The sequence below is a fragment of the Podarcis melisellensis genome (genome assembly GCF_964234715.1).
Source record: "Podarcis melisellensis genome assembly, chromosome: 15".
NCBI classification, from domain to species: Eukaryota; Metazoa; Chordata; class Lepidosauria; order Squamata; family Lacertidae; genus Podarcis; species Podarcis melisellensis.
The window spans coordinates 347830-372024 of NC_138532.1; the positions used below are offsets into that span (position 1 = coordinate 347830).

A 24195-nucleotide genomic window follows, 5' to 3' on the forward strand; every position below is an offset into this window, starting at 1 on the left:
TAAAACACAAAAGTAGATGGTGGGCCATACACTTTGGAGTAGCCAAAGGGATTGTGTCTTCAAAACAAATGGCAAAATCTTCACATTATCAAGAAGCTGTGCAGAACATTACATACACAGTGGCCTTCTCAGATCTTGTTACCAAGCTGGTCCCTTCCACCATCATTTGCCCACAATCCCAGGTGAGCAATCTGCTATTTAGCTCTAACATCTGCTGGAATCTTTCAGTAGAAGGGAAATATGTTCCTGGCAGAGGCCTCTGAGCTGTGCTTCTATGCTTTCAATTATCTCTGCTTGCTGTCCACTGGTTGCGGCTTTCTGTACCTACCACTCAATCAGTGTGTGTTTTTAAGAGGAGGGATAGTCCATGACAACATTTTCTTGTGCAGTTTCTGTATAGCATCTATGACAGGTGCTTTGCCAACTTGGTGCCATTTAGTTGTTTGGGATTACAGCCACTCTCATCAGCCACAGCCAACAGATAGCTGGGTGTGATAGAAGCTGTAATCCAAAACATCTGGAGGGCACCAGGTTGGCGAAATCTCTGTCTCTCTCATACCCTTCTGTTGGAGTTTTCTCTTATGTCTTAAATTGGCTTTTCCTTAGATCCATCTATAATGTGAACATAAAATCCTACAGTTGTCCAAAGATGCATTTGATTTCTCTTCCATATGCTGCCCCACATCAAGAGCATTTAACGTGGCACAACTATTATTTGATATGCAGACATTTTTCATCACATCTTCATCCAAGGAACTCAGGCAACTCTGTGACAAAATGCTTCGTGAGGAAAGGGGCATGATATTGTTTCCTGCTTGGCAGGGGGTTGGACTCGATGGCCCTTGTGGTCTCTTCCAACTCTATGATTCTATGATTCTATATAAATATTGCACTGGATTCAACTAACTGGTCCAAACTTGTGCAAAGACTTAAACCAGCACAATGGGGCTTTCTCCCCTCTGCCCCCATGCCCTCTGATTGGCTGGAGGCAGGGTCCAGAGTGCTCCAAGAACAGCATGGGGGGGGGGAGAGATGGTTCCATGGGACAAGCAAAAATTCTTGCACTGACATAACATTTGTAACAGCACAATGCTGGATTTACTCCTCGATAAACAAATACAGAATGCTGGCCCAAGATTATTCAGTGAGCTTCAAGGCTGAAGAGGAATCTGGAAAAGGGTTTCTCTGGTTTAACTCTGGTATGCTATCTACAACACAGTGACTGATCATAGGCACTTTTTATTTTAGCTTTACCTATGGAAAGGTTGGTTCACTGTCTTTGGTCAGCTGCTGGTGCTCTTGCAATGCTATATTTTTCAGTTAACTGCACAAAAAGGCTGAAAATCCTTTGATCCTAATAGCATAATCCCAAACCCAGAAGTAGGTCCCATTAAGCTCAACAGGGCATGCTCCTAGGAAAGTGGACAGGATTTCCACTAACTTGTCTTAGGGCTGACATTAATACATAGTTCCCTTCGTAAAACTGGAGTCAGCCACATGAAGCAGGGAATGGGGCAGCAACAAGGCATGGTGACATAACAGCCCCTGCAGGGAATTAGTACAGGGAAAAGGTTACCCCCCCCCTCCTCATCAGCCATCAGGGCAGTCACCTGCTTTTCCCATATGAACCCCATTAGAGAGACAATACACCATAACATCCCCAGATGCTTTTGCAGCCCCCTTTTCAACATGCAGCCTGGCTGTTGGATCAGGCCAAAGGCCCATCTAGTGGAACATCCTGTTCTCATAGTGGCCAAGCAGGATCTCAACGCAAGAGCACTCTTCTCACTTGTGAGTCACACCAAGTGTATTCAGAGGCGTTCTACCGCTGACAGTGGAGGGAGAACATAGTTATCATTTTCTAGCTGCTTGAGTTATTAAACAAAAGAAAACATGTAGTCTCAGATCACCATGAAAGTATTTTTTTAAAAACTACTACATTTGGAGTGATTTTTCAGTGGGAGGGGGGGAATTCTGCACATGGAATGTGCAAACAACAAATGTAAAATGTGAGCACATGCACAACGGCTATATGAAGTGGACTAAAACTGATCTATCTATCCCTAGTTTTAACAGAACTGCATTTTGATGGAAGGCTATGTTATTTATATTTGCTACCTACTCTAAGGAAGAAATATTGTTAAAGGGCACAATGTTCTATAATAAATATTTCAGTAAAGGGTAAAAACTATGGCTCAGGGTGGAACACCTGCTTTCCACGCAGAAGGTCCCAGGCTCAGTCCCTGCCAGCTCCAGCTAAGTCTGAGAAAGACGCCTCTCTGATATCTTAGAGAGCAGCGACACTGACTCAGGCCCCACACTGTGGGTGCCCAGCATGCCCCACCCAAACTGTGATGTCATGATGTCGTAGTGCAGGGCATTAGCTTCAGCAGTGAGGTGACTGGACCTCTCCCACCCGAACACCACGCTCTCTTCCACCCTCCACCCAAACTCCACACTCTCTCTTCCATGGAGCATGGTCAAAACAAAACAAATTCCTTCCAGTAGCACCTTAAAGACCAACTAAGTTAGTTCTTGGTATGAGCTTTCGTGTGCATGCACACTTCTTCAGATACTTCTTCTGAAGAAGTGTGCATGCACACGAAAGCTCATACCAAGAACTAACTTAGTTGGTCTTTAAGGTGCTACTGGAAGGAATTTTTTTTTGTTTTGACTATGGCAGACCAACACGGCTACCTATCTGTAAATGGAGCATGGTGTCCAAGTGCCTGCCCCTGCATGTTTTGGTTGCCGAGCCCCTATACGTGAACTCTTGTGGGTGATTGGGCACCCAGAGCCCCAGGAAGATAGCGCCTATGTTAGTGAGTCACTATCTCTCAGTGTATATGAGTATGCATGCTATAGCAATATTAGAGTGCTTTATATGAGAAAATATACCTCCTTACACTAACAAAAGTGCCAGATCGTGAGGCCGTAGAACAAGATATGAATTTTTCCAACGTAAAAAATTTCGGAGTAACACATCGGGCTCTCCTGATGTTGAGATTTTATTATGGTCTGTCCAGAACTCCAAAGAAGATAGAACAACTGTAATGTTAAGGCTAGAAAATATCTGAAAAGATGGAAAGAATGCAAACTCAAATAAAGGCAGGGAGAAATACATGTTCAGTGGTTCCATCTTAATTTTTGACAAATTCATCATAAAGATTTGGGTGATTGTAAGTAAGAGCCTGGTCCTAATTTGTGCCAGAGCTCACCAGTCTGCTATTACATGTGCAAGAAGCCAGGGGCTCAGGGCTTGTGTGCCCATGAGGCAAATGTGGGGGTGGCCTCAGGGAGGCAGCCTCCGGACAGCTGGAAGGGGCACCACAGTGCACACATTGCGACACACACACTGTCTGGGTGCATGCCGATAGTGGGCAGTGAGTGGTGAGTGCTGTGACAAATAGAATCAGTCACCCATGTCCTGGCATCAGATAATTCAATCTAAGCTTATTAATCTGTAGGTTTGTTAGTAAGGAGTGGCCATTCAGACAAATGTAAGGTAGCTGCCTTCAGGGTGGGGGATAAGATGGAGATAGTAGCCAGGTTTCATTAACATGTTATAGTACATGTAACTTAAGTGTTAGATGCAGGTTTCTGATGAGTAATTTTTTTGTATTGAACCTACTGGAATCTTGTACATATGCCAATAATAATAATAATAATAATAATAATAATAATAATAATAATAATAATAAATTTATTATTTCTACCCCAGCCACTCTGGACAGCTTTCAGCAGAACATTAAAAACAGAATAAAACTTCAGATGTCTTCTAAAAAGTCAGATAGTTATTTCCTTGACATCTGGTGGGAGGGCGCTCCACAGGGCAGGCACCAGCACCCTCTGCCTGGTTCCCTGTAACCTCACTTCTCACAGTGAGGGAACCGCCAGAAGGCCCCCAGTGCTGGACCTCAGGGTCCGGGCTGAATGATGGAGGTGCAGGCGCTCCTTCAGGTATACTGGGCTGAAGCAATTTAGGGCTTTAAATGTCAGCACCAGCACTTTGAATTGTGCTCGGAAACATACTGGGAGCCAATGTAGGTCTTTCAGGACCAGCCACTCAATAAAGGTTTGAGAATGAGAATGAGACTTCCAGACTGCATGCACAAATGCTGCCCCCTCCCCATTCCTCTTTTAGCGTGTCCACTTATGGCTTTAAACTAAACAGAGACTTCTGAACTGGGGAGGTTGGTTAGTTTGAACTATGGTTTGTTAACAAGTCAAGATCCCACACCAAGGTTTGATCCTGGTTTGTTTCAACAGACAGTACTTTTAACTAAACAGAGTTCCTCCACCCCACCTCACTCTGGTCCCAGTTCAGACATAAAAGAAACTCTAATTAGTTTTAAATAGGAAGCAAGTAGCTTCAGATCTCCTTCTCATGGCTGTGCCAGAAGAGGGGAGAGAAATAAAGAGTGTGTGAACCCAAGGTTCACTGCTACTAATGTGAAGTGTTAGGGGTAGCCAGTGTGGTGCCCTCCAGACATTGTTGAACTCCCATTCTCTTAAACCATTGGCCATGCTGGCTGGGACAGATGTGAGCTGTGATCTAACAAACTGCTGGAGGACATCATTTTGAGCACCTCTGTGCTAAACTGTGTGTTGGCATCATCTGTCCCGAGAGACAATGGAGTGTGCCTCCAGGGGTGATGTCAAACCGCTGTGTTAGCAGCACTGAACTGACCTCCCTGGGACACAAGCTTGGGCAGTGCGTCTGGAGGTCCTGGGCTGCCCAGATGAGAAGATCCTCCTCTCAGCCTCACTGATGTGGTCCAAAGGGAAGCAGAGCTTGGCTGCAGCAGTTGCTGGAAAGAGGTATACAAGGTGCCATCCAACTGTCTTAGGGATTCCACTCTGGATTTGTGTAGGGTTTATTCCTTAGCCTTTTCTTCTCTCAAAGATATCCCACAAGGCAGTAGAGGTTTAGGATCAGAGTTTTCCTTCTTCCCAGGTTGATGAGCCCCATCTGCCCCTCACTTCCCTCTACAACACATGCAGAAACCGCCTTCTTGACTGTTGGACCCCCTCTTGGCCTCATCTGCTCAGTCTGCTGGAGCCTGTCTTTGCATGCAGGGGATGTCCCTAACTCACCAAGGGGTTGAGACCCATTAGCTACCCTCACCTGGTTTAGCCAGCCAGCCAAAGCTGTTCCTGGGGTGTGGCCACTGTTGTATGCTGACAGCTTCTAGGAACTACGGGTGAGAGCTGAGTGCAGGGTGGCAACCAAAGTGGACAAACTACCCCAGAAAGAGAATGATGTGTCCCCTACCAGAGGTACTACCCCTCCCCTAACATTCCATACACCCCTGTGTTAAACCATCGTTTAACATTATGTCCTAAAAGCGTCAGACATGCCAATCTTGTCTTCTATTGTAGGGTAAGTACTACTGAAACCATGCATGCTGTTTAAGTTAGTCAAAGCTAAGTGGTGTCTCGATTTAAATGGAATGTAATCCATACTAATTTAACTGGATCAAGACCTAATTATCTGATATAACAGAACATAATGATCAGTGTTGGCCATTTAATTATTTGCGTACATTATTTATATGCTCCCTTTCCAAGAGAAATATTTTATGTAACATTGTAATGTTGAAATAAGATCACGAGCCATGACCTCATGAGTGTGCATGTATTCCTATGCTATGCAATTACTTTGCCAGAACAGATGCTTGAAAGACAAGGCTGTTAAGAGTGAGAGCCAAGTGAAAACATCCAAGTGGCTCTTGTTATACAAAAGAAAAACAAAACATGGCAGTCACTTACACTGTTGACAAAACCAATAAGCTGTGCTATGCCGTCGGTTACAATTTCTCTGCTTCCACCCAAAAAGTTGTACTGGAGAGAAAAACAGTTGTGTGCATCATAGCAAAAATAAACAATAAAACAGACAATAGTTATGGTAGACTGCCAGAATGCAACTTGATATGACAGATGAACCAGACGTTGGGCCAGGCATATATGGAAAAGAGATGTGAAGTGATTTGAATGCTCTTAGAGCTCGCCTTTCTGTGCATGTGCATCTGTAGGATAGCAGTGAATCAAACAACCTTAGCAGGGTGAGATGGTCTTCAGGGTCCTCAACAACCTCCTGTCATGCTTCAATTGCAGTCTACTGCTAGTAAGCTAAGTGAGTATACGGTGTTATCTCATTTTATACTCAGTAGTGGCCCTGCAAACCAGATTAGATTGAGATAAAATGGCTAGACCAAGTTGACCCTATATGCCAAATCTCACCATCTAAGGCTAACACTCTATCCACTACACCAGTTTCCAACCCGTGTGCCATGGCACCCTGGGGTGCCTTGAATGATGGTCAGGGGTGCTGTAGGCACCTTCTCTCCCCCCCCCTCTGATGCCCTCCTGCATCTCTGCCTCCCAAAGGCTTGCACAGCTGTTTGTTGCAGCAGCCTGGCTACAAGCTCCGCAGGCAAACGGAGCCTCTGAGGCTGGCCAGGAGGTGCTGGTTGCCAGGAGCTGAGGCGGCCTCAGAGTAAGCAAGCAAGTGGGTGAGGGAGCCCAGCCAGCCAGTCCACCAGCCCTTATTGTTGAGAATGGCTGAACAAGTAGGAAGCCATGCAGGCAGGTGCCATGCTGGCCTTTCTTGTGCTTGCTGTGTGCAATGTCTTTCTGGGAGCTGAATGCCCAGCGCCAAAGGGAGCCTTTCCACCCTGCAGGCCCAGCGCCACCCACGGCTGCCTCCCAAGGTGAGTAAGGTGCTGGCCTCACGCTCACCTTTGGCCGGTCTTCACTGGGCCGCTAAGGCTAGGGGCATCCTCTTCCCAGGGCCTCTTTGGGGTAGTTCAGAGACCAGGGGCAGTGGCGGCAGCTGCCTGGAGGACTCCCAAGGAGAGGTGGCTGAGGGAATACTCCACAAAGGAGGGTGTTCGAAAAGGGGTGAGAGGGTGCTGACTCTGCAGGCAAGGGGTGACATAACTGGGCTTCTGAGGCTTGGAGTGTGTTTCCCCACAGGGCAGCTGCAGAATGAATGTAGTTGGTCAAGGGAACATGGACTCAAAAAGGTTGAAAACCTCTGCAGTGTAGGATATGAAACACATAGCAGTCAAGTACAACATTCCTAGAGTGAACATGGTAGAGGATGCTTTGTACCAGCCAGAAGAAAACTTCTTGTTTACTCCTGAGCTGGGACAAACTTCCTCTGCATGTGACTAGAGGAGGGCATGATCTAATCCGGCCCCCTCTCTGCCTGGGAACAAAAGCAAGGCAGGGAGCACCTCTCTCTCTCTCTTTCGGCTCTTCTCCATTTTGTTTTTCTACGTGTGAGGAGAAGTGACTGCTTGTTTGCAGTCACTTAAGAACTAACCAACTCATTTATGGGATATTTCCACATATGCAATATACTTTTGTAACATAAGTCTGCTTTCAGGGATCCAACTGTGAACTGAATGAATGTGAGTAAACTACATTTATATTGATTTTAATAAGATTGTTGTGTTTATTGTTTTAAGAGGGACAAGAAGGGATCCTACCAGAAGAGCTTCCAGTTGAGCGCGCCCTATCACAGTCAAAGACCCCCAGGAAAAACCTCAAATCGAGCATGAGGTCGAGCATGAGGATGTGGGATCCGGTGGGTGCCAAAAGTGGGCTCCCCCCTCCCCGGTAAGCTGTTTGGAGCTCTGAGATCGAGGGGGTTGGAGCTGCAACACAACGGATATAACGCTTCCTTTGATGGTACGAAGCTGCGAGACTGTGAGGCGTTAGTGGTCAATTCTTCCAACGCTAAAATCATTTAAGGACTGTACTATGAGTACCCTTTATATTTGGATTAAAATTTGGAACAATCTGGACATGAGTGAGGGAATTTAAAAATGGATGTCAGTCCCTACCCGCTGATAGAATGGGAAAGCAGAGATGTTTCTGAAGCAAAGAGAAAAGATTTAGAGACTTTTAAACTTCCAAAGACTGGATCTATTAACCCCCCAAAAGCAGGTGAAGGGGGAAAGAGGATTTAACATTACTGAAATACCTGCAAAAGCTCTTAAAAAGGTATTTTTAAAGCCGCTTGACTCTCTGGAAGCGGTGACCCGGTCAGAGTGGCAAACAGCCATTGTGATGTAACAATAGAAGGCATGCTTGTTACTTTCGTTTCCTACTTGGATATTTTTAAGTTGCTGCAGCGGTCAAACTGAAACATTTTAACCCTTAAAGTCAAAACTGGCAACATACCTCTATCTGAATTGCTTGAGGAGTGAAAAAGGAAAATAAATAAGAATGGCAGGTTGGAAAAATTGGAACTGTATTTTAACTGCCTTGTCTTGCAAACTGGAGCTGTTGTCTGACTTCCAGCTCATTACTCCTGACTGTTTTGAAATAAAAGTATCTTTGACTTGAAATCTGAGTTACTAGCGGTGCTATGGCGGGTGAGCCTGGGAAAAAGCCACAAACAAGAAGAGACTCTAAAGACCAGGCTTTCCAAGAGCAAATATTGGAGTTTATGAAAGATAATAAGCAGGGTCTGCAGAGTCTTGCAACAGAGGTCAGAGCTAATACGCTCTGTCTCCAGGAATTTAAAAAAGACTTTGGAATTCTGTGCAAAGACCTCCAAGAGGTTAAAACAGAAGCTGCAGGTTTACAGAAAAGACTATCAGAGATTGAAGCTGTTAAACTTTCAGACTTAAAAGAATTACAGGAAGAGGCCCAAACAGCAGTAGCTTTTTTACAACTTAAGGAAAGAGAGACATATCTTCGTTTGAGAGGCCTACCAGACATTGAACAAAGAAATTTGAAAAAGTGCTTGGTCCAGGAATTTGTGTCCTTTTGGGACCTAACAAAGGAAGAGGTGGAACCTACAATTGTAAAGGCCTATAGATTTGGACCCAGAGGAAAAAAGGACTCAAAATTTTAAATGATTACCTGGTAGTCTTTCAAACAAAGGATCAAAGAGATAAAATTTTGGGATTGCATTACAAGAAGAATTTTGAAGTACAACAACATTAAATTGTTTTATTTAAAGAAATCCCAAAAATTTTCTTGGCAAAAAGAAATAACTATTTGGATCTTACAAGTGCATTGAGAAGAAACAATATCTTCTTTCGATGGGAATTTCCACAAGGCCTTTCATTTAAATACCAGCAAAGGAAACTTTGAATCAGGTCAATTGAAGAAAAGAGATTTTTGGAAAAGAACGTTAGTGATTTTGGATTTGACACAGGAGCAGGAGTTGGATCAGCTACAGGTGCAGGTCCGGGATCAGGATCAGGACTTGGGGCAGGAATCAGACCTCCAGATTTGGATTGAGATAATATGGCATTAAGAATTTTATCTTGGAATGTGAACAGACTTAATTCACGGCCTAAAAGAAATAAAATTCAACATGTGCTGTTAAAACAGAATTTAGATGTGATATGTTTACAAGAAACTCATGTAATAAGAACCCACAGGAACGTTCTGCAAAATAAAAAATTAGGCCAGGAATTTATCTCTTCAGATAAGGTTAAAAAAAGAGGTGTTGTGATTTATGTTAAAGAGAAATTCAGTCCCAAAATGATCTTTAAGGATGAAGTTGGAAGATATGTTGTAGTGGAATTGACAGTACAAGGCCAAAAACTCTTGCTTTACCTGGATTACAAAATTATCTTGATGGGGGATTTGAACAGCAATGATGGATAGAACCCAAAGGCAAAAACTTACTGTCAGGGAACTGCAGGCCGCGAGGGAGGAAGGAAAGTTTTATTTAAAATATACAGGGAACAATCTCCACTGATTAGCACTGGCTCGTCCTCAGAGGACAGAGAAGAGGAAAGGGAGTCTGAGCAGGAGGGGGTGCTTCCGAGAGAGGGGGATCCACATCACAGGGAAAGACGGAAGGGGCTGGGCCATTGGCTGTGTTGGTCTCGAGGGCGAGGGAAAAAAGAAACCAGTCGAAGCAACGTGTCATGAAAGACGGATCACTTTGTTTATTCTGCCTGTAATCTTGTCAGAAGGAAATAAAGAATGGAATTTATGGCTGGCTGCCTGGAGTGCTCTCTCTGCTGAGAGCAGCAATGCGTGGCAGCTGGTAAGCTGACACTTACTAATGATGGGAGGCTACCAAATACATTTTTTGAGATGGTGGACAATTTTGACCTGGTGGACATTTGGAGATTGAGGAATCCAATGGAGAAATATTTTTTCAGATGCAAATCTATCATGTAGCCGTCTGGATTATATATGGCTAACTAATGGCGGATGAATGACGGCGGATGAATGATGCTTTACTGAGAAATGATTTGATTGTAAATAAAGCTCAGAAGACCCTAAAGGACTATTTTGAGTTGAATTTGAATCCTGGAATTGAAGCAAGGGTTGTATGGGATGCAAGTAAAGCAATAATGCGAGGTTTCCTGATTCAACAGAATTCTATCAGGAAGAAAGTACAGAATGAGCAAAAGGAAAAAATCCTGTCTCAATTAAAGGAGAAAGAGAAAAAACTGAGATGTAATCCAAAAAATCAAGAGATTCAAAAGGAATCATAGAGTTGGAAGAGACCACAAGGGCCATCGAGTCCAACCCCCTGCCAAGCAGGAAACACCATCAGAGCACTCCTGACATATGGTTGTCAAGCCTCTGCTTAAAGACCTCCAAAGAAGGAGACTCCACCACACTCCTTGGCAGCAAATTCCACTGTCGAACAGCTCTTACTGTCAGGAAGTTCTTCCTAATGTTTAGGTGGAATCTTCTTTCTTGTAGTTTGGATCCATTGCTCCGTGTCCACTTCTCTGGAGCAGCAGAAAACAACCTTTCTCCCTCCTCTATGTGACAGCCTTTTATATATTTGAACATTCTGCTCTGGTCAGACCTCACCTGGAGTACTGTGTCCTGTTCTGGGCACCACAGTTCAAGAAGGACACAGACAAACTGGAACGTGTCCAGAGGAGGGCAACCAAAATGGTCAAAGGCCTGGAAACGATGCCTTATGAGGAACGGCTAAGGGAGCTGGGCATGTGTAGCCTGGAGAAGAGGAGGTTAAGGGGTGATATGATAGCCATGGATGTCATGGATTATACTTCTCTTCCAACTCTATGATTCTATGAATATCATACGAAAGATGAACAAGTGAAATCTGTAATGACTGAATGGGCTAGGGATGTGGGGCACAATATTATGATGGTGGACTGTGAGAAATTGTGGAAAAAAGGAATCCAATTTACAGAATGTAGTGTATTAAGAGAAAATTTGATGAAAGTGATGCATATATTGTACTTAACACCAGTGAAGTTAGCAAAAATGTAACATACTCATGATAATAAATGCTGGAAATGTAAGGAAAAAGAAGGACCTTTTACCACATGTGGTGGACGCGCCCCAAGGTAAAAGACTTATGGGAAATGATTTATAATGAACTGAAAAAAGTGTTTAAAAACACATTTATTAAGAAACCAGAAGCCTTTTTACTTGGTATAGTGGGGGGTGAAATCCCCAAAAAGGATCTTACTTTTTTTCTGTATGCCACAACAGCTGCGAGAATATTACTAGCGAAGAATTGGAAGAAATAAGATTTAGCAACTATTGAAGAATGGCAAATGAAGATGATGGACTATATGGAAGTTGCCGAACAGACTGGGAGACTCTGGGACCAGAGAGAAGAGACGGCGGAAGAAGATTGGAAGAATTTTAAAGAATATTTGGGGGGGAAAAGTTAATATTTAAATTAGAATAGCTTTGGAAGTGGATATAGGCTGTAGGGTAGAAGTAGAAGACAATGTATTTTAAAATAGTATTATATGTAAAAGGTGAAAGATTTATACGATCTGAAGAGAAACCAGAGTATAAATATATGTAAGGGATAAAATGTGAAGATTTTTATGCTAAAAGTACCGTATTTTTCACCCCCATAGGGCGCACCCAGTTTTTTGGGGGAGAAATAAAGAAAAATATTTTTATTCCCCCCCCCCCAGGCGCAGGGCTGGGGCGGGGGAAGCCCGAGCTTCCCCCGACCCCATCACCCAGAACAGGGTGCTCTCTGCAAGCCGTGGGGAGCCCTGTGGGAACTCCCGCCAGCCTTGCAAGGCTTGCGGATAGCTTCCTGAAGCCTGGAGAGCGAGAGGGGTTGGTGCGCACCGAATCCTCTCGCTCTCCAGGCTTCAGCGAAAGCCTGCATTTGCCCCATAGGATGCACACACATTTCCCCTTCATTTTTGGAGGGGGAAAAGTGCGTCCTATAGGGCGAAAAATACGGTAAGTGTGATTTTAAAAAATGGTTAAAAATTATGATATATATAAACTGCTAAGGATGAGGTAAAATGAAAATCAGATACGGAGGACTTGGGGAAGCTCACCTAACAATGTGAGCAAAGATAAGACAAGGATAAGACAAGAATTTGTTTGTATTGTTTGTTTGTTTTTTTATGTTAGTGCTGTTTATTTGTGTTATCAAAGTTGTGCGTTTGAAAAGGGAATGTTGACACTGCTTAGATATAGAACTTGCTAACACAAGTTAGGAAGGATATCATTAAACAATATATCATCTCTTGCCTCCCTGAACATTCCCACATGCACAACACCATGCTGGTTCAATGAATTGCCTTTGCAGTTTAAGAAGATGTGTTTCTCGTGGTCAGTAACTTACCAAACCCTTATCCAAAACGATATATATTTCTATGTATCTGTGTACTTTAGTGACATCTGACAGGGGCTGAGGAAAGACAAAATAAATCACATTTAGTAATCATTTTTGTATTTTGGTCCCCGGCACTTTTATAATGCAAAATGGCTTAACGATAGCAGCAGATTCCTAGAACCAAGCCTGCATCAAGCTGCCCCACCTTTTTCAGGCTGTGCATTGCATCTGTATTGTAAGCCTCCTAATCCGAGTTCTCAGGGAGGACTCCAAATAAAAAATGAATATTGATGGTAATTACTCCTAAAGGCCAGTTTAAGAATGAAATAAACCTCTTAGCACTTACCATAGTATCTGAGAGCAGCTTATAAGGCATGCCCTCACTCCCCAGTTGTCTTTCTGTAGATGGCAAATCTTCTCTCCTAAGTGGACTCTGGAGGTTTTTGTTGTTTATCTGATAAATCAGGTGCTCAAAATTAGCTGAGGATTTCAAATGCTCAATTCCATAGCTGACATTCTCAAACTGCAACAGCCCTCTGGAAAAAAATAGAAAGTACTAGCCAAGATTCAAGGAGACCTCGGGTTACATATGCTTCAGGTTACATACGCTTCAGGTTACAGACTCTGCTAACCCAGAAATAGTACCTCAGGTTAAGAACTTTGCTTCAGGATGAGAACAGAAATCGTGCTCCGGCGGCGCAGCGGCAGTGGGAAGCCCCATTAGCTAAAGTGGTGCTTCAGGTTAAAAACAGTTTCAGGTTAAGAACGGACCTCTGGAACGAATTAAGTACTTAACCCGAGGTACCACTGTACAGGAAAAGTGAGCTTGTTGTTGTTGTTGCTGTTTAGTCGTTTAGTCGTGTCCGACTCTTCGTGACCCCATGGACCAGAGCACGCCAGGCACTCCTGTCTTCCACTGCCTCCCACAGTTTGGTCAGCATAACTTTTATATGCCTGTTGTCTTTGCCCATGGAGTTTTCTTGGCAGGAATACTGGAGTGGCTTGCCAGTTCCTGCTCCAGGTGGATCACATTTGGTCAGAACTCTCCACTATGACCTGTCCATCTTGGGTGGCCCTGCTCATAGCTTCTCTGAGTTATTCAAGCCCCTTCACCATGGCAAGGCAGTGATCCATGAAGGGGAAAGTGAGCTCAATTAACCTCAAACCCATTGTGGGATGCTAAGAATGTTTCTCATTACTCCCTTTACGCTCTGAGCACATGACACCCCACCTCACACACAGTGGCTTTCTGATCGCTCCCAAACAAACTCCCATCCCTAATCTTGCACCTCACCTCCACTTCTCAGTGCTCATGTCCCAGTAAAATCCTGCCCATGACTTTCATCTCACCTTGAACACTCTCAGTCCCTTGAACACATCCTGCTCCACCCTTTCCCCTTGGCTGCCCTTTGATGATGCTCTTCCTTTGAAAACTAAGGGCTTGTTGGGTGTAGTGAAGGGTTAACCTTCTGTGTCTTGAGCTTGAGGGGGGAAGGGCTTACAAAGGAAGTAAGCCAGGAAGTTATGTCAACAGCTTGTTATGCTGTGAGAGAGTGCTTTTGATTTCAGATCGCTGCACTGAGGATGTGAGGAGTCAGAGAAAATGCAGCTGGACACTGATGGTCTTTGATGGATTGTAAATAAGCTATTTGCTGTACAATAAAGCTTCTAGGATAGAAGAAGCTATTTGGACTGATTTACTGTCCTTCTCACATTTCGCTGTGCATTCTGCTACACTGGCTGGCTTTCTCCCGTGCTTACGCTGAAAAACAAGAAGCTGGCAGTCGCTCGCAACGGGAGCGTAACTGGACGGAGAAGCAATAAATCATAAAGGACAGGGCTTAGCCACACTTATCTTTGGTCCCACTCTTTCAGGCATCGGTCCACTGCTTTAACGCTCCATGTCAGAGCAGTTTCCCGCCCACCCCAAGCATTTGCAGGGGGGGGGGCACACTTGTTAAAGCTGAATCAGTGCAAACATCCATTTGGGTTTTCCACTGACTGACATTTGCTCCAGTTGAGCTTTAAAGAGTGTGTTTTGACAGGGAATGCTCCAAAGCTAAAAACAGGTGCTCAGACACAGAGCTTTAAATTGTGAGCCTTGTCAAGAAAGAGCAGAGGAAAGATAAGTGTGGATAAGCCCTAAATTATTCCAAGAAGACATTATAGAGAAGCAAAAGGCTGGCATAAGGACTGCCAATCGCTGGAGTTTGCTAGTATCTTAGGGTGCTGGCCATCTCCTCTGGATACCTCATACAGGGACAGGGGTATTTGGCTGTCTGATGGAATGCTTAAGCAGGGCCTCCACTTATGCTTATGCTCAGCCTGCATGTTTGTAAATAAGCTCAAATATTACAAAACCAAGTAAGTCTACAGTGATTTCCTTCCAAAGGAGACCAAACCTGGGTAGGCCCCACACCTGGGAACTTTCCACTGCTCAGAGAAGAGTAAATATCTTGGGCTGCTGTGAACTTCCACTCAACAAAGTCAGGAGTGTGAAGAACAATGATGGGGATGGGAGAGACAGGACATATACTGCATCTACTTTTGTGAAACATCTGGTGCCTGGATTATGCCAGAGACAGGTTGCTGCTAGGGTTGACAGATAATTGATTTAGGCTGTTGAAATCTCTTACCTGAGCCCATAACAGGTGCTGAGTATTGCAACAGAGTTTGGGAACCCTTGTATGTATCCTTGATAGAAGCATTCGCCCTAAAGATATTTTTTAAAATTAGAAAAAAGCAATTGATGCAGCATTTACACAATTGAAATTCTCTATTAACTAGCCTTACATGCAGTTTTTAACCCTCACCCTCCTGCCCCACAGTTTCAGTTCCCCCAGAATTGTGCTTCTAACCATCTTCCATCCGTTCAGGTCAATGTGCCGCTGACAGCTTGTCTTAGAAAGAGAGAGCCTAGCCACAGTTATTTGTGATGTTCATGTGAATTATTATTATCTATAACATGTGTACACTCCCATTCATCTGAGGATCACAGGGCAGTTGTCAATGTAAAAACACAAAAATAGATAGTATAGTAATAATAGATAGTAACAAACAATAGATAGTAACAAACAAAAACAATAACCACCACCCACCATTTAAAAGGCCATAGATTGTTTAATCAGCCAAAGGCCTGGGAGGAAAGGAATGTGTTCTTGCCTGGCAGCTAAAGATATGTAACAAAGCTGCCAGGTGAGTCCCCCTGGGAGAGCATTCCATAAGCAGGGAGCTACCCCAGCCATTCTCATGTTGCTGCCCTCTAGGTAAAGGCAACGGACCTTGGATGGCGACTATGGGGTGTGCCGCTCATCTTGCTTCAGGCCGAGGGAGTTGGCATTTGTCTTACAGAAAGCATTCCGGGTCACATTGCCAGCATGACTAAACTGCTACTGGCACAATGGAAACACCGCAACAGAAGCCAGAGCGCACAGAAATGCCATTTATTTTCCTGCCGCAATGGTATCTACTGTATGTATCTACTTGCACTGGTGTGCTTTCGAACTGCTAGGTTGCCAGGAGCTGTGTCAGAGCAGTGGGAGTTCACCCTGTTGTGGGAATTTGAACTGCCAAACCTCTGATCAGCAAACCCAAGAGGCTCAGTGATTTAGACCACAGAACCACCTGTGTCCCTTACTTTACCTTTACCTGCTGAATTCTGCACCAGCTGAAGATTCCGAACCATCTTCAGAAGCAACCCCACATATAATGGGTTGCAATAATCTAAACTAAAGGTTACCAGAGCATAGTTTGCAGAAGTTAGGCTACGCCTGTCCTGATAGGGGCGCAGCTGGGCACTCAATGCAACCGAGGCCACTTGAGCCTTAAGTGGCAGCAATGGATCTAGAAGCACCCCCAAGCGTGTACTAACTCCTTCAGAGCAAGTGTAACCCCATCGAGAGCAGACCACCTCTCAGCCATCTGCTCTAGGGAACCACCCACTAAAGGTGCCTCCATCTTATCTGGATTGAGCTTCGGTTTGTTAGCCCTCATCCAGTCCATTACTGAGGCAAGACAACAGCCCAGCACTTCCACTGCCTCATCTGCAGATGTAAAGGAGAAGCAGAGCTGTGTGCCATCAGTATATTGATGACAATGTACTCCAGACTCTGGATGGCCCCCTTAGGACCCATTCCAGTGCATGGTATGTGGGACTGCTTTGGAAGATGGTCCAAAAAGTGCAGCAAATACATAACAGAGCAACTAGGTTACTAACTGGGCCTGGACATACAGAAGAACGCTTTCCACCAGCATAGCTTCCTAGCTCTCCATAAGTTTTCAGACCTAATTCAAGGTGCTTGTTTTGACACATAAAGCCTCAAGCCAAGTTACCTGATGGAGCACCTCTCCTTGTACCATCCCGTCCAAGATCTGAGATCTGCCTGGCAGGTCCTTTTGGTGATACCATTGCCATATGCAGTTGAGCTACCAAAACGTTTAATGAGGCTTTCTCAACAGAAACCCCACCTCCCTGCCCCTGGTTGTGGAACACCTTTCCTCCTGAGCACCAACAATGGTTAGCTTTCGGGACCAGGGCAGACATCATGATGTTATATACAAAACTGAATTATGAATTTTAGATGCTTTAGTATTTCTATGACTATTTTGTGCTGCTTAACATGAGGCTCCTCATGAGGCTGGAGGAACATTACCTGGCTGTGAGTGTGAAGGCCGCTCCCTACAAAGCCCTCTCCACCTGGCCTAGGGGGCAGGGCCCACACTCACCCAGCCCTACTTTGTTAAATATGTATTCTGTAGTTGACCTCCTTTGTAATGCTTTATTTTGAAATCTTTAAGATAACATTTTAGTTTTCTGTTATGTTGCTTTGACTGTATACTCTATATTTGACTTTTTCAGATTGTTTTATTTATGTTTTATTGATTTAATATGCTGTAAACCACTTTGAGATTTTTCTTAAAACTATAAAGTGGTATAGAAATTAATAAAATAAAATAAAAATAAATTTTGTTGTGACCCAACATGCAATCATTTTGAAGAAGAACAAGATCTTATGCATACCACTTAGGAGGGATTGTTATGATTATTTGGTTCATACATTTATTTAAAGAAATAATAATATTTTATTTCATTTTTACAAATAAGTAGCTTGGAACCAAGTTACTTCAAGGGCTGCCTCTTCCTGCATGAACATACCTGACTGTTGAGAACTTCTTCTGAGACTTTTCTGTGAGTCCCTGGGCTATTTGAGGCAAGGTGTGGGAGGTAACTGGGGGGTGTGGGGTGTTCTGCTGTGAAACCCCTCTTTTGGAAATTGCTCACCAGAGAAGCTTCCCCATCACCTCTTACAAATCCCATATGCATTTTATTTTTTTACTTTCCCCCAGGCTTTTTGCAATGTTCAGACTGAAGGGTTTATCTGATCTCAAAATGCCCTTTCCCCACAATCTTCTTCTGTAATGAAGTTAAATCTTTATTGTTACACGCCACCCCAATCTCCATGAGCAGTGTGATATTCCAGGGGTTGCAGGCACAATTTTCTTTTGGGAATGAGGCACAGTGGAGAATGGGGTGTCTTTATGATATATGGTTTATTCATACATACATACAATTTGATTCTAGATGGGTGGGAATCCCAGCATTAAACCCCAAGAGGATCTCTTGTGTGTCTGATTTTAAAGAGACCTCAGCCATAACTCTGCATATCTGCCTTCTGCTTGCCGCTTCCAGACTGGAGAGGATTTTCCTCCACACTCACTTCAGGCTTTGGCATCTCCCACCCCCTGCCCCACTCCCCACCACCTTCAAGTTTGCAAAACCAAAACTTTCTGTCTGTTTGCTTACTTTAGGCCCAAGGAAATTCTGAAATTTCTTCTACCCAACTCTGGCATTGTCTTTGCTAACTCCCCCCCCCCCCCCGCAGCTGGCACAGCCTCTGCTTTGCTGCTTATCAGTCTTTCTGACTTCTCTGCCAGGGAATTCTCCATCAGGAAAACTCAGGGTTAGCCTGTATTTTACACTGCTTTTTTGGGGGGGGGCGCAGAATCTGGCATGCAGGAATTTAGAAGAGTCATGGTAGCCCACACACCCATAACAATATTGTATTGCCTCAAAATTTTGTACACTGCTTTGTATATCTGACAAGTGATGTACAAACACTTAAAATCAATCAAGCAATGTCTGAAATGACATCCAAACACAATTAAGAACCTTTACCTGAATATGTGGGGAATTGGGGTGGACAAAGCCTCCTTGGTTGTATGTATAAACCAAAAAGTCATTGGGCAAAAATGTTCTGTGAAGAAAACAACAAAGTGATATTTATGTTGGCATTTCAAAAAGAATCACTGATTGCCCTCTGGGGAAAGTCTCATAGGGTTGGGTTGAAGAGGTAACTAATGAAGATCCCCTAAGGCACTGTACTTTGTCTTTGTCAGCTAGCAAGCTGAGGAACAGAAACAGGGGATGCTTCTGAAATTTGCTGGCAGTGCTAAGTGAAGAGGTACAGCATTCATAAATACTAGTAGCAAACTGCCTATCACAATGATGGAGGCAGAGATCTTTACTGCAGTGCTTCCCATAAGTGAGGCCCAGATCCCCTTGAGAGGTTGTGGGCTCTCTCTCATTGGGGGTTTCTAAGCAGAGAGCGAATGGCCCTCTGTCAAGGGGGTTGGACTAGATGACCCTTGGGGTCCCTTCAAACTCTACGGTTCTATCATTCTATGATCACACAGTGTCAGGGAATGGAGGGAAGGTTGTTCTCACCACAATGTTGTCTCCCTTTGCAGTGGTTTGCTTTTCCTGTCTCCTTGATCCTTGCCCATCCTGGCTCATAAAAGCAAGTCTGGAAGTGCAATGGGCTCTGCGTGGTGGTGAATGCTTCCCTCTGTGAGGGAGCCTTCCCAGACCCGCTGAAAGAGGCGGTCATTAAACCGCTTCTTAAAAAAACATCTTTAGATCCAGCCAATATGGTCAACTATCGCCCAGTCTCAAATCTACCATTCTTGGGCAAGGTGATTGAGCAGGTGGTTGCTGAATAACTCCAAGCATGCCTGGAGGATGTGGACCATTTGGATCCCTTCCAATCGGGATTCAGGTCCCACCATGGTACTGAAACTGCGTTGGTCATGCTGGTCAATGAACTTCAGCTGGCCAGGGACAGAGGTGAAAGCTGTTTCCTGGTCCTGCTGGATCTCTCAGCGGCCTTTGATCCAATTGAACATGGTATCTTTCTGGACAGTCTTGAGGAGCTGGGAGCTGGGGGCACTGTTATACAGTGGTTCCGCTCCTTTCTCCTGGGCTGTGTTCAGAAAGTGGTGTTGGGGGATGAGTGTTCAGACCCCTTGGCTCTCAGTTGTGGGGTGCTTCATGGTACTGTCCTCTCTCCCATGCTTTTTAACATCTACATGAAGCCACTGGGAGAGATCATCAGGGGGTTTGGGCTGGGTGTTCATCAATATGCGGATGATACCCAGCTCTACCTCTTTCAAATTGGAACCAGTGAAGGTGGTGAAGGTCCTGTGTGAATGTTTGGAGGTGGTTGGAGGATGGATGGCGGCTAACAAATTGAGGTTGAATCCTGACAGGACAGAAGTACTGTTCTTGGGGGACAGGGGGCAGGCGGGTGTGGGGGACTCCCTGGTCCTGAATGTGGTAACTGTGTCCCTGAAGGAGCAGGTGCGATGCCTGGGAGTCATTTTGGACTCACAGCTGACCATGGAGGCACAGGTTAATTCTGTGTCCAGAGCAGCTGTCTACCAGCTCCATCTGGTATGCAGGCTGAGACCCTACCTGCCCGCGGACTGTCTCACCAGAGTGGTGCATGCTCTAGTTATCTCCCACTTGGACTACTGCAATGCGCTCTACGTGGGGCTACCTTTGAAGGTGACGCAGAAACTGCAATTAATCCATAATGTGGCAGCTAGACTAGTGACTGGGAGTGGCCACCGGGACCATATAACACCGATCCTGAGAGATCTGCTGACAGGGAAGAGTTACAGTTAGAATTTTCCAGTTTCTCTTCTCGGTAGTGGCGCCCGCTCTGTGGAACGCCCTCCCATCAGATGTAAAGGAAATAAGCAGCTATTCTATTTTTAAAAGACATCTGAAGGCAGCCCTGTTTAGGGAAGTTTTAAATATTTAATGCTGTATTGTTTTTAAACACTTGATTGGGAGCCGCCCAGAGTGTCTGGGGGAAATGCAGCCAGATGGGCGGGGTATAAATAATAAATTATTATTATTATTATTATTATTATTATTATTATTATTCCTCCCACTGGATTGAATAGTAACCATTAATTTCCGAAGAAGACAGCCAATGAATGTTCTCAAGAGACAACATAGGGCAGTGATGGCCAAACTTGGCCCTCTAACTATTTTTGGGACTACAACTCCCATCATCCCTAGCTAACAGGACCAGTGGTCAGGGATGATGGGAACTGTAGTCCCAAACAGCTGGAGGGCTGAGTTTGGCCATCACTGCCATAGGGTGTCTGATGTACTAGGCAATTAATAAGCAATGTACTCTTGAGCGTTATTTCTTTATTGATAATATTGTACCATATTTTTCACTCTGTACTTTTTTCCTATTAAAAACTAAGGGGAAATGTCTGTGCGTCTTATGGAGCGAATTTGTGGTCCCTGGGGCTGGGAGGGGGGACCCGGGCTTCCCCCGTCAGCCCCGACAAGCTCTGGGAGCAGCGAGCAGGTTGTGCGCAGAACGTTCGCTGCTCCCTGAGGTGCTCTTTGAGGCGGGGGGGGCAGGCTTCCCCCGCCAGCCCCGCCAAGCTCGCATGTCATCTCTTTTCCTTTTAGTGCCACAGGCCTTTTAGATTCATTCATTTTTAATCATTGCTGGAATTTTTTCTACCATGCTGTTTTCTTTGGAAGTTGCATTGTTATGTAAGTGTTGCCATTTTTTTATTGTTACTACTACTACTACTACTACTACTACTACTACTACTATTACTACTATTGGGCTTCTTTAACCCCTTATAAGCCATTACAGGAGCTTGATGCTGAACAGTTTAGGTAAGATGCTTCCTAAGAAATGAACAAATAAATCTTTTGTGGGGCGCTTTTGTCTAGCGCAGGCATGATGTGTAAACTGAGAATTCTCATACTGCCTATGACCTTCTGGACAGTTCTGAGCAAAATAAGACTGGTGGCCCTGTTGAGGTGGTAGTGGACTAGGAAAGGCCCAATCTGATCACCTTCTGGAGCTAGCCATTGTGGACTACTGAAATCAAAATCAGGTGCAGATTAGTAAGTGGCCTGGCTCACATGTCACACTAAGCCAAGCCATGGCTCTCCAGGGTTTCAGACAGGGGTCTCTGCCTAGAGACACTGGAGATTGAACTTGGGACCTTCTCCATGTTCAGTTTCTGTTAATTGATTCTCATGGGAAACTTGCAGATTCTGGCTTCAAACAATTAACTCAAGGCAGTGTCAATTTACTCTTGGCAGAAAGCCCAGGTCAGCTTGACCTAGAAACTGCTTACTCTGATTGGTTAACGACCAGCATTCAACTCTTAACTAGGGATTGCTAGCTCAGTTTGATGTGAGGTGTGTTAGGAGTAGAAGTGCTGTGTATGGTTTTGAGAGAGAGAGAAAGAGAGGATTTATTTTGCTTTTATTTGTATGCAGAAACTCTGCTGGTTTTATTTTCTCCTTTTTAATAAATCCTGTAAATAGTTATTCTGAGTCTAGCTGACTAGTCATTACTGCCGCAACTAGCTTCTTCGCTGTGCAGGAAAACTCTGCTACGTTTGGGCTAAAGCCAATAGGGCTATGCCTGACACTTCAAAGTTCCATGAGGTTATTGGCATTGTGCTGCCAGCCTGAGTTGCGGTGGTGTCAGCATCAACGGCGTTGGTTCCAGTAGTTCCAGAAGTTGTTGTTCCTGGCTGGTTCCTGACCGTGGTGAGCTGGTGACGCAGCGGACAGAAGGACAACAGTTGCAGCGTGTGAGTGCTGGGTGCTGTGGTTCCTGTTCTCTCTCTCGGTGGTCGTGAGTAGCTGGTTCCGGGTTCCAGGGACATCGCTCTCAAGATGGCCTCACAACCAGTTCAGATGGCTTTTGAGCGTCTGAATGACTCCAATTACTTGCTGTGGTCGGAACGCATGCAGGCAGTGCTGCAGAGGGATCATCTCTGGCAAGTGGTGAGTAAGTTTCCTGCGAAGCCTGATGATGAAGACCTCGATAAAGACCAAAGAGCAAGGGCCACAATTGTCTTGGGGCTGGAAGATTCCCAGTTGCCGTATGTGAGGGGAATCAAGACAGCTAGAGGTGTGTGGCAAGCACTTAAAGAACTCCATGTGCGTGAGACAGCGGTTTCTAAGCTGTTCATTCGCAAGGCATTGTACAAGGCAATGTTAAAGCCTGGGGTTACAATGCAGGAACACCTACACAGTTTACAGTTAAAGTTTACTGAGCTACAGGAAAGAGACTGTGCATTAGACCAGCAGGAGAAGGTGGCTATTATTTTGAGTTCTCTCCCGGAAAGCTGGGATAACTTAGTTTTGTCTCTAGAAGGCATCCAAGAGCGTGATTTATCCGTCAGTTACGTTACTGGGCGTTTGATTGAAGAATGGCAGAAGAGGCAAGAAAGGTCGTTGGCTGCAGAGGCTTCTACAGGCGGGCGGTTTGGAAGGAGTTCTCATGCCGTGCCAGAGGTGAAGCAAAAGCAGCGTACCGGTGAGGAGTCGCCGTTTGCTGTTAGGCGTTGTTTCCGATGTGGGTCCTCAGCGCATCTAAAACGACAATGTCCGGAGTTGGTCAAGTCTCAGTTGCCGGTGCAGGAGCAGAGACGAGATCAGCAGCAGCAGTGGAAAAAGAAATTCTTCAAACGAAAACAGTCGGCTCAGCTGGTGACCGGCGAGGTCAAGATTGCTGATGAGAAACAAGCGGTCTGGGTGGTCGATTCGGGAGCATCTCACCACATCGTAAACTCAGATGACTTGTTTGTTTCCAAGAACTCAGCACAGCGCAGCCAGGTGGCTCTAGCAGACGGAAGTACTTCCGAAGTGATTTCAGGGGGTGCAGTTTTTGTTCCTTGTCTTCGTGAATGTCTGCAAAATGTACTGTGTGTGCCTTCATTAAGGAGCAATCTGATGTCTGTAGATTGTTTGCTAAAAGCTGGGTTTAAAGTGTATTTTGAAGGAGACAGTTGCATTATTAAGAAGGCTGGTGAGATTTTAGGCACTGCTAAGTCAGAGGGAGGCTTGTTTTGGCTTAAAGCAGGATCTCAAGTTGCAGCAGTAGTCAGTAAATCTCAGCCTGCAGTGAACAACAAAGCTATACATGATAACTGTGTGCACTTATTGCATAGGAAAATGGGGCATGCTTGCTGGAAAAGTGTACTAAAAATGTCTGAATTGGCTGATGGGGGTAATTTAAAGAGTTGTAACAAGTACCTTGATTGTAATGTGTGTAAAAAGGTTAAAACCCACAGAGTCTCTTACCCCAGAAGTGACAGAGTTAGTGAGTCACCGCTACAGCTGGTTCACATGGACGTAATTGGTCCATTTGCTGTAAGCAGGGGTGGATCGCGTTTTTCATTAACAATTGTGGATGACGCCACGCGTTATTCTTGGGTTTTTCCCATGAAGAACAAGGGTGACGTGTTCACTAAGTTTAAAGGCTGGGTGACATCTGTGGAAAGATATCTGT

At 44.7% G+C, this 24195-nt stretch overlaps 1 protein-coding gene and 1 long non-coding RNA gene across 8 annotated transcripts in view; one reads left to right on the plus strand and one right to left on the minus strand.

Annotated features, from left to right (window-relative positions):
* LOC309358312 overlaps positions 1 to 24195 on the plus strand; it is a 367127-nt gene that overhangs the window by 118553 nt on the left and 224379 nt on the right. The gene's annotated exons all lie outside the window — the stretch shown is intronic.
* Positions 1 to 24195, minus strand: part of LOC309358116 (disintegrin and metalloproteinase domain-containing protein 2-like) — a 64276-nt gene that overhangs the window by 31839 nt on the left and 8242 nt on the right. For 5 of the 7 annotated variants that reach the window (XM_081890933.1, XM_081890931.1, XM_081890930.1 and 2 more), the window contains exons 4-9: positions 18741 to 18819; positions 15202 to 15278; positions 12912 to 13101; positions 12575 to 12640; positions 5773 to 5844; positions 2907 to 3073 (exon numbers count right to left, since the gene is read on the minus strand). In XM_081890933.1, the coding sequence (XP_081747059.1) occupies positions 2907 to 3073; positions 5773 to 5844; positions 12575 to 12640; positions 12912 to 13101; positions 15202 to 15278; positions 18741 to 18819 (651 nt within the window). The remainder of the gene's footprint in view (positions 1 to 2906; positions 3074 to 5772; positions 5845 to 12574; positions 12641 to 12911; positions 13102 to 15201; positions 15279 to 18740; positions 18820 to 24195) is intronic. The other 2 variants (XM_081890932.1, XM_081890935.1) reach the window with 2 other exon arrangements.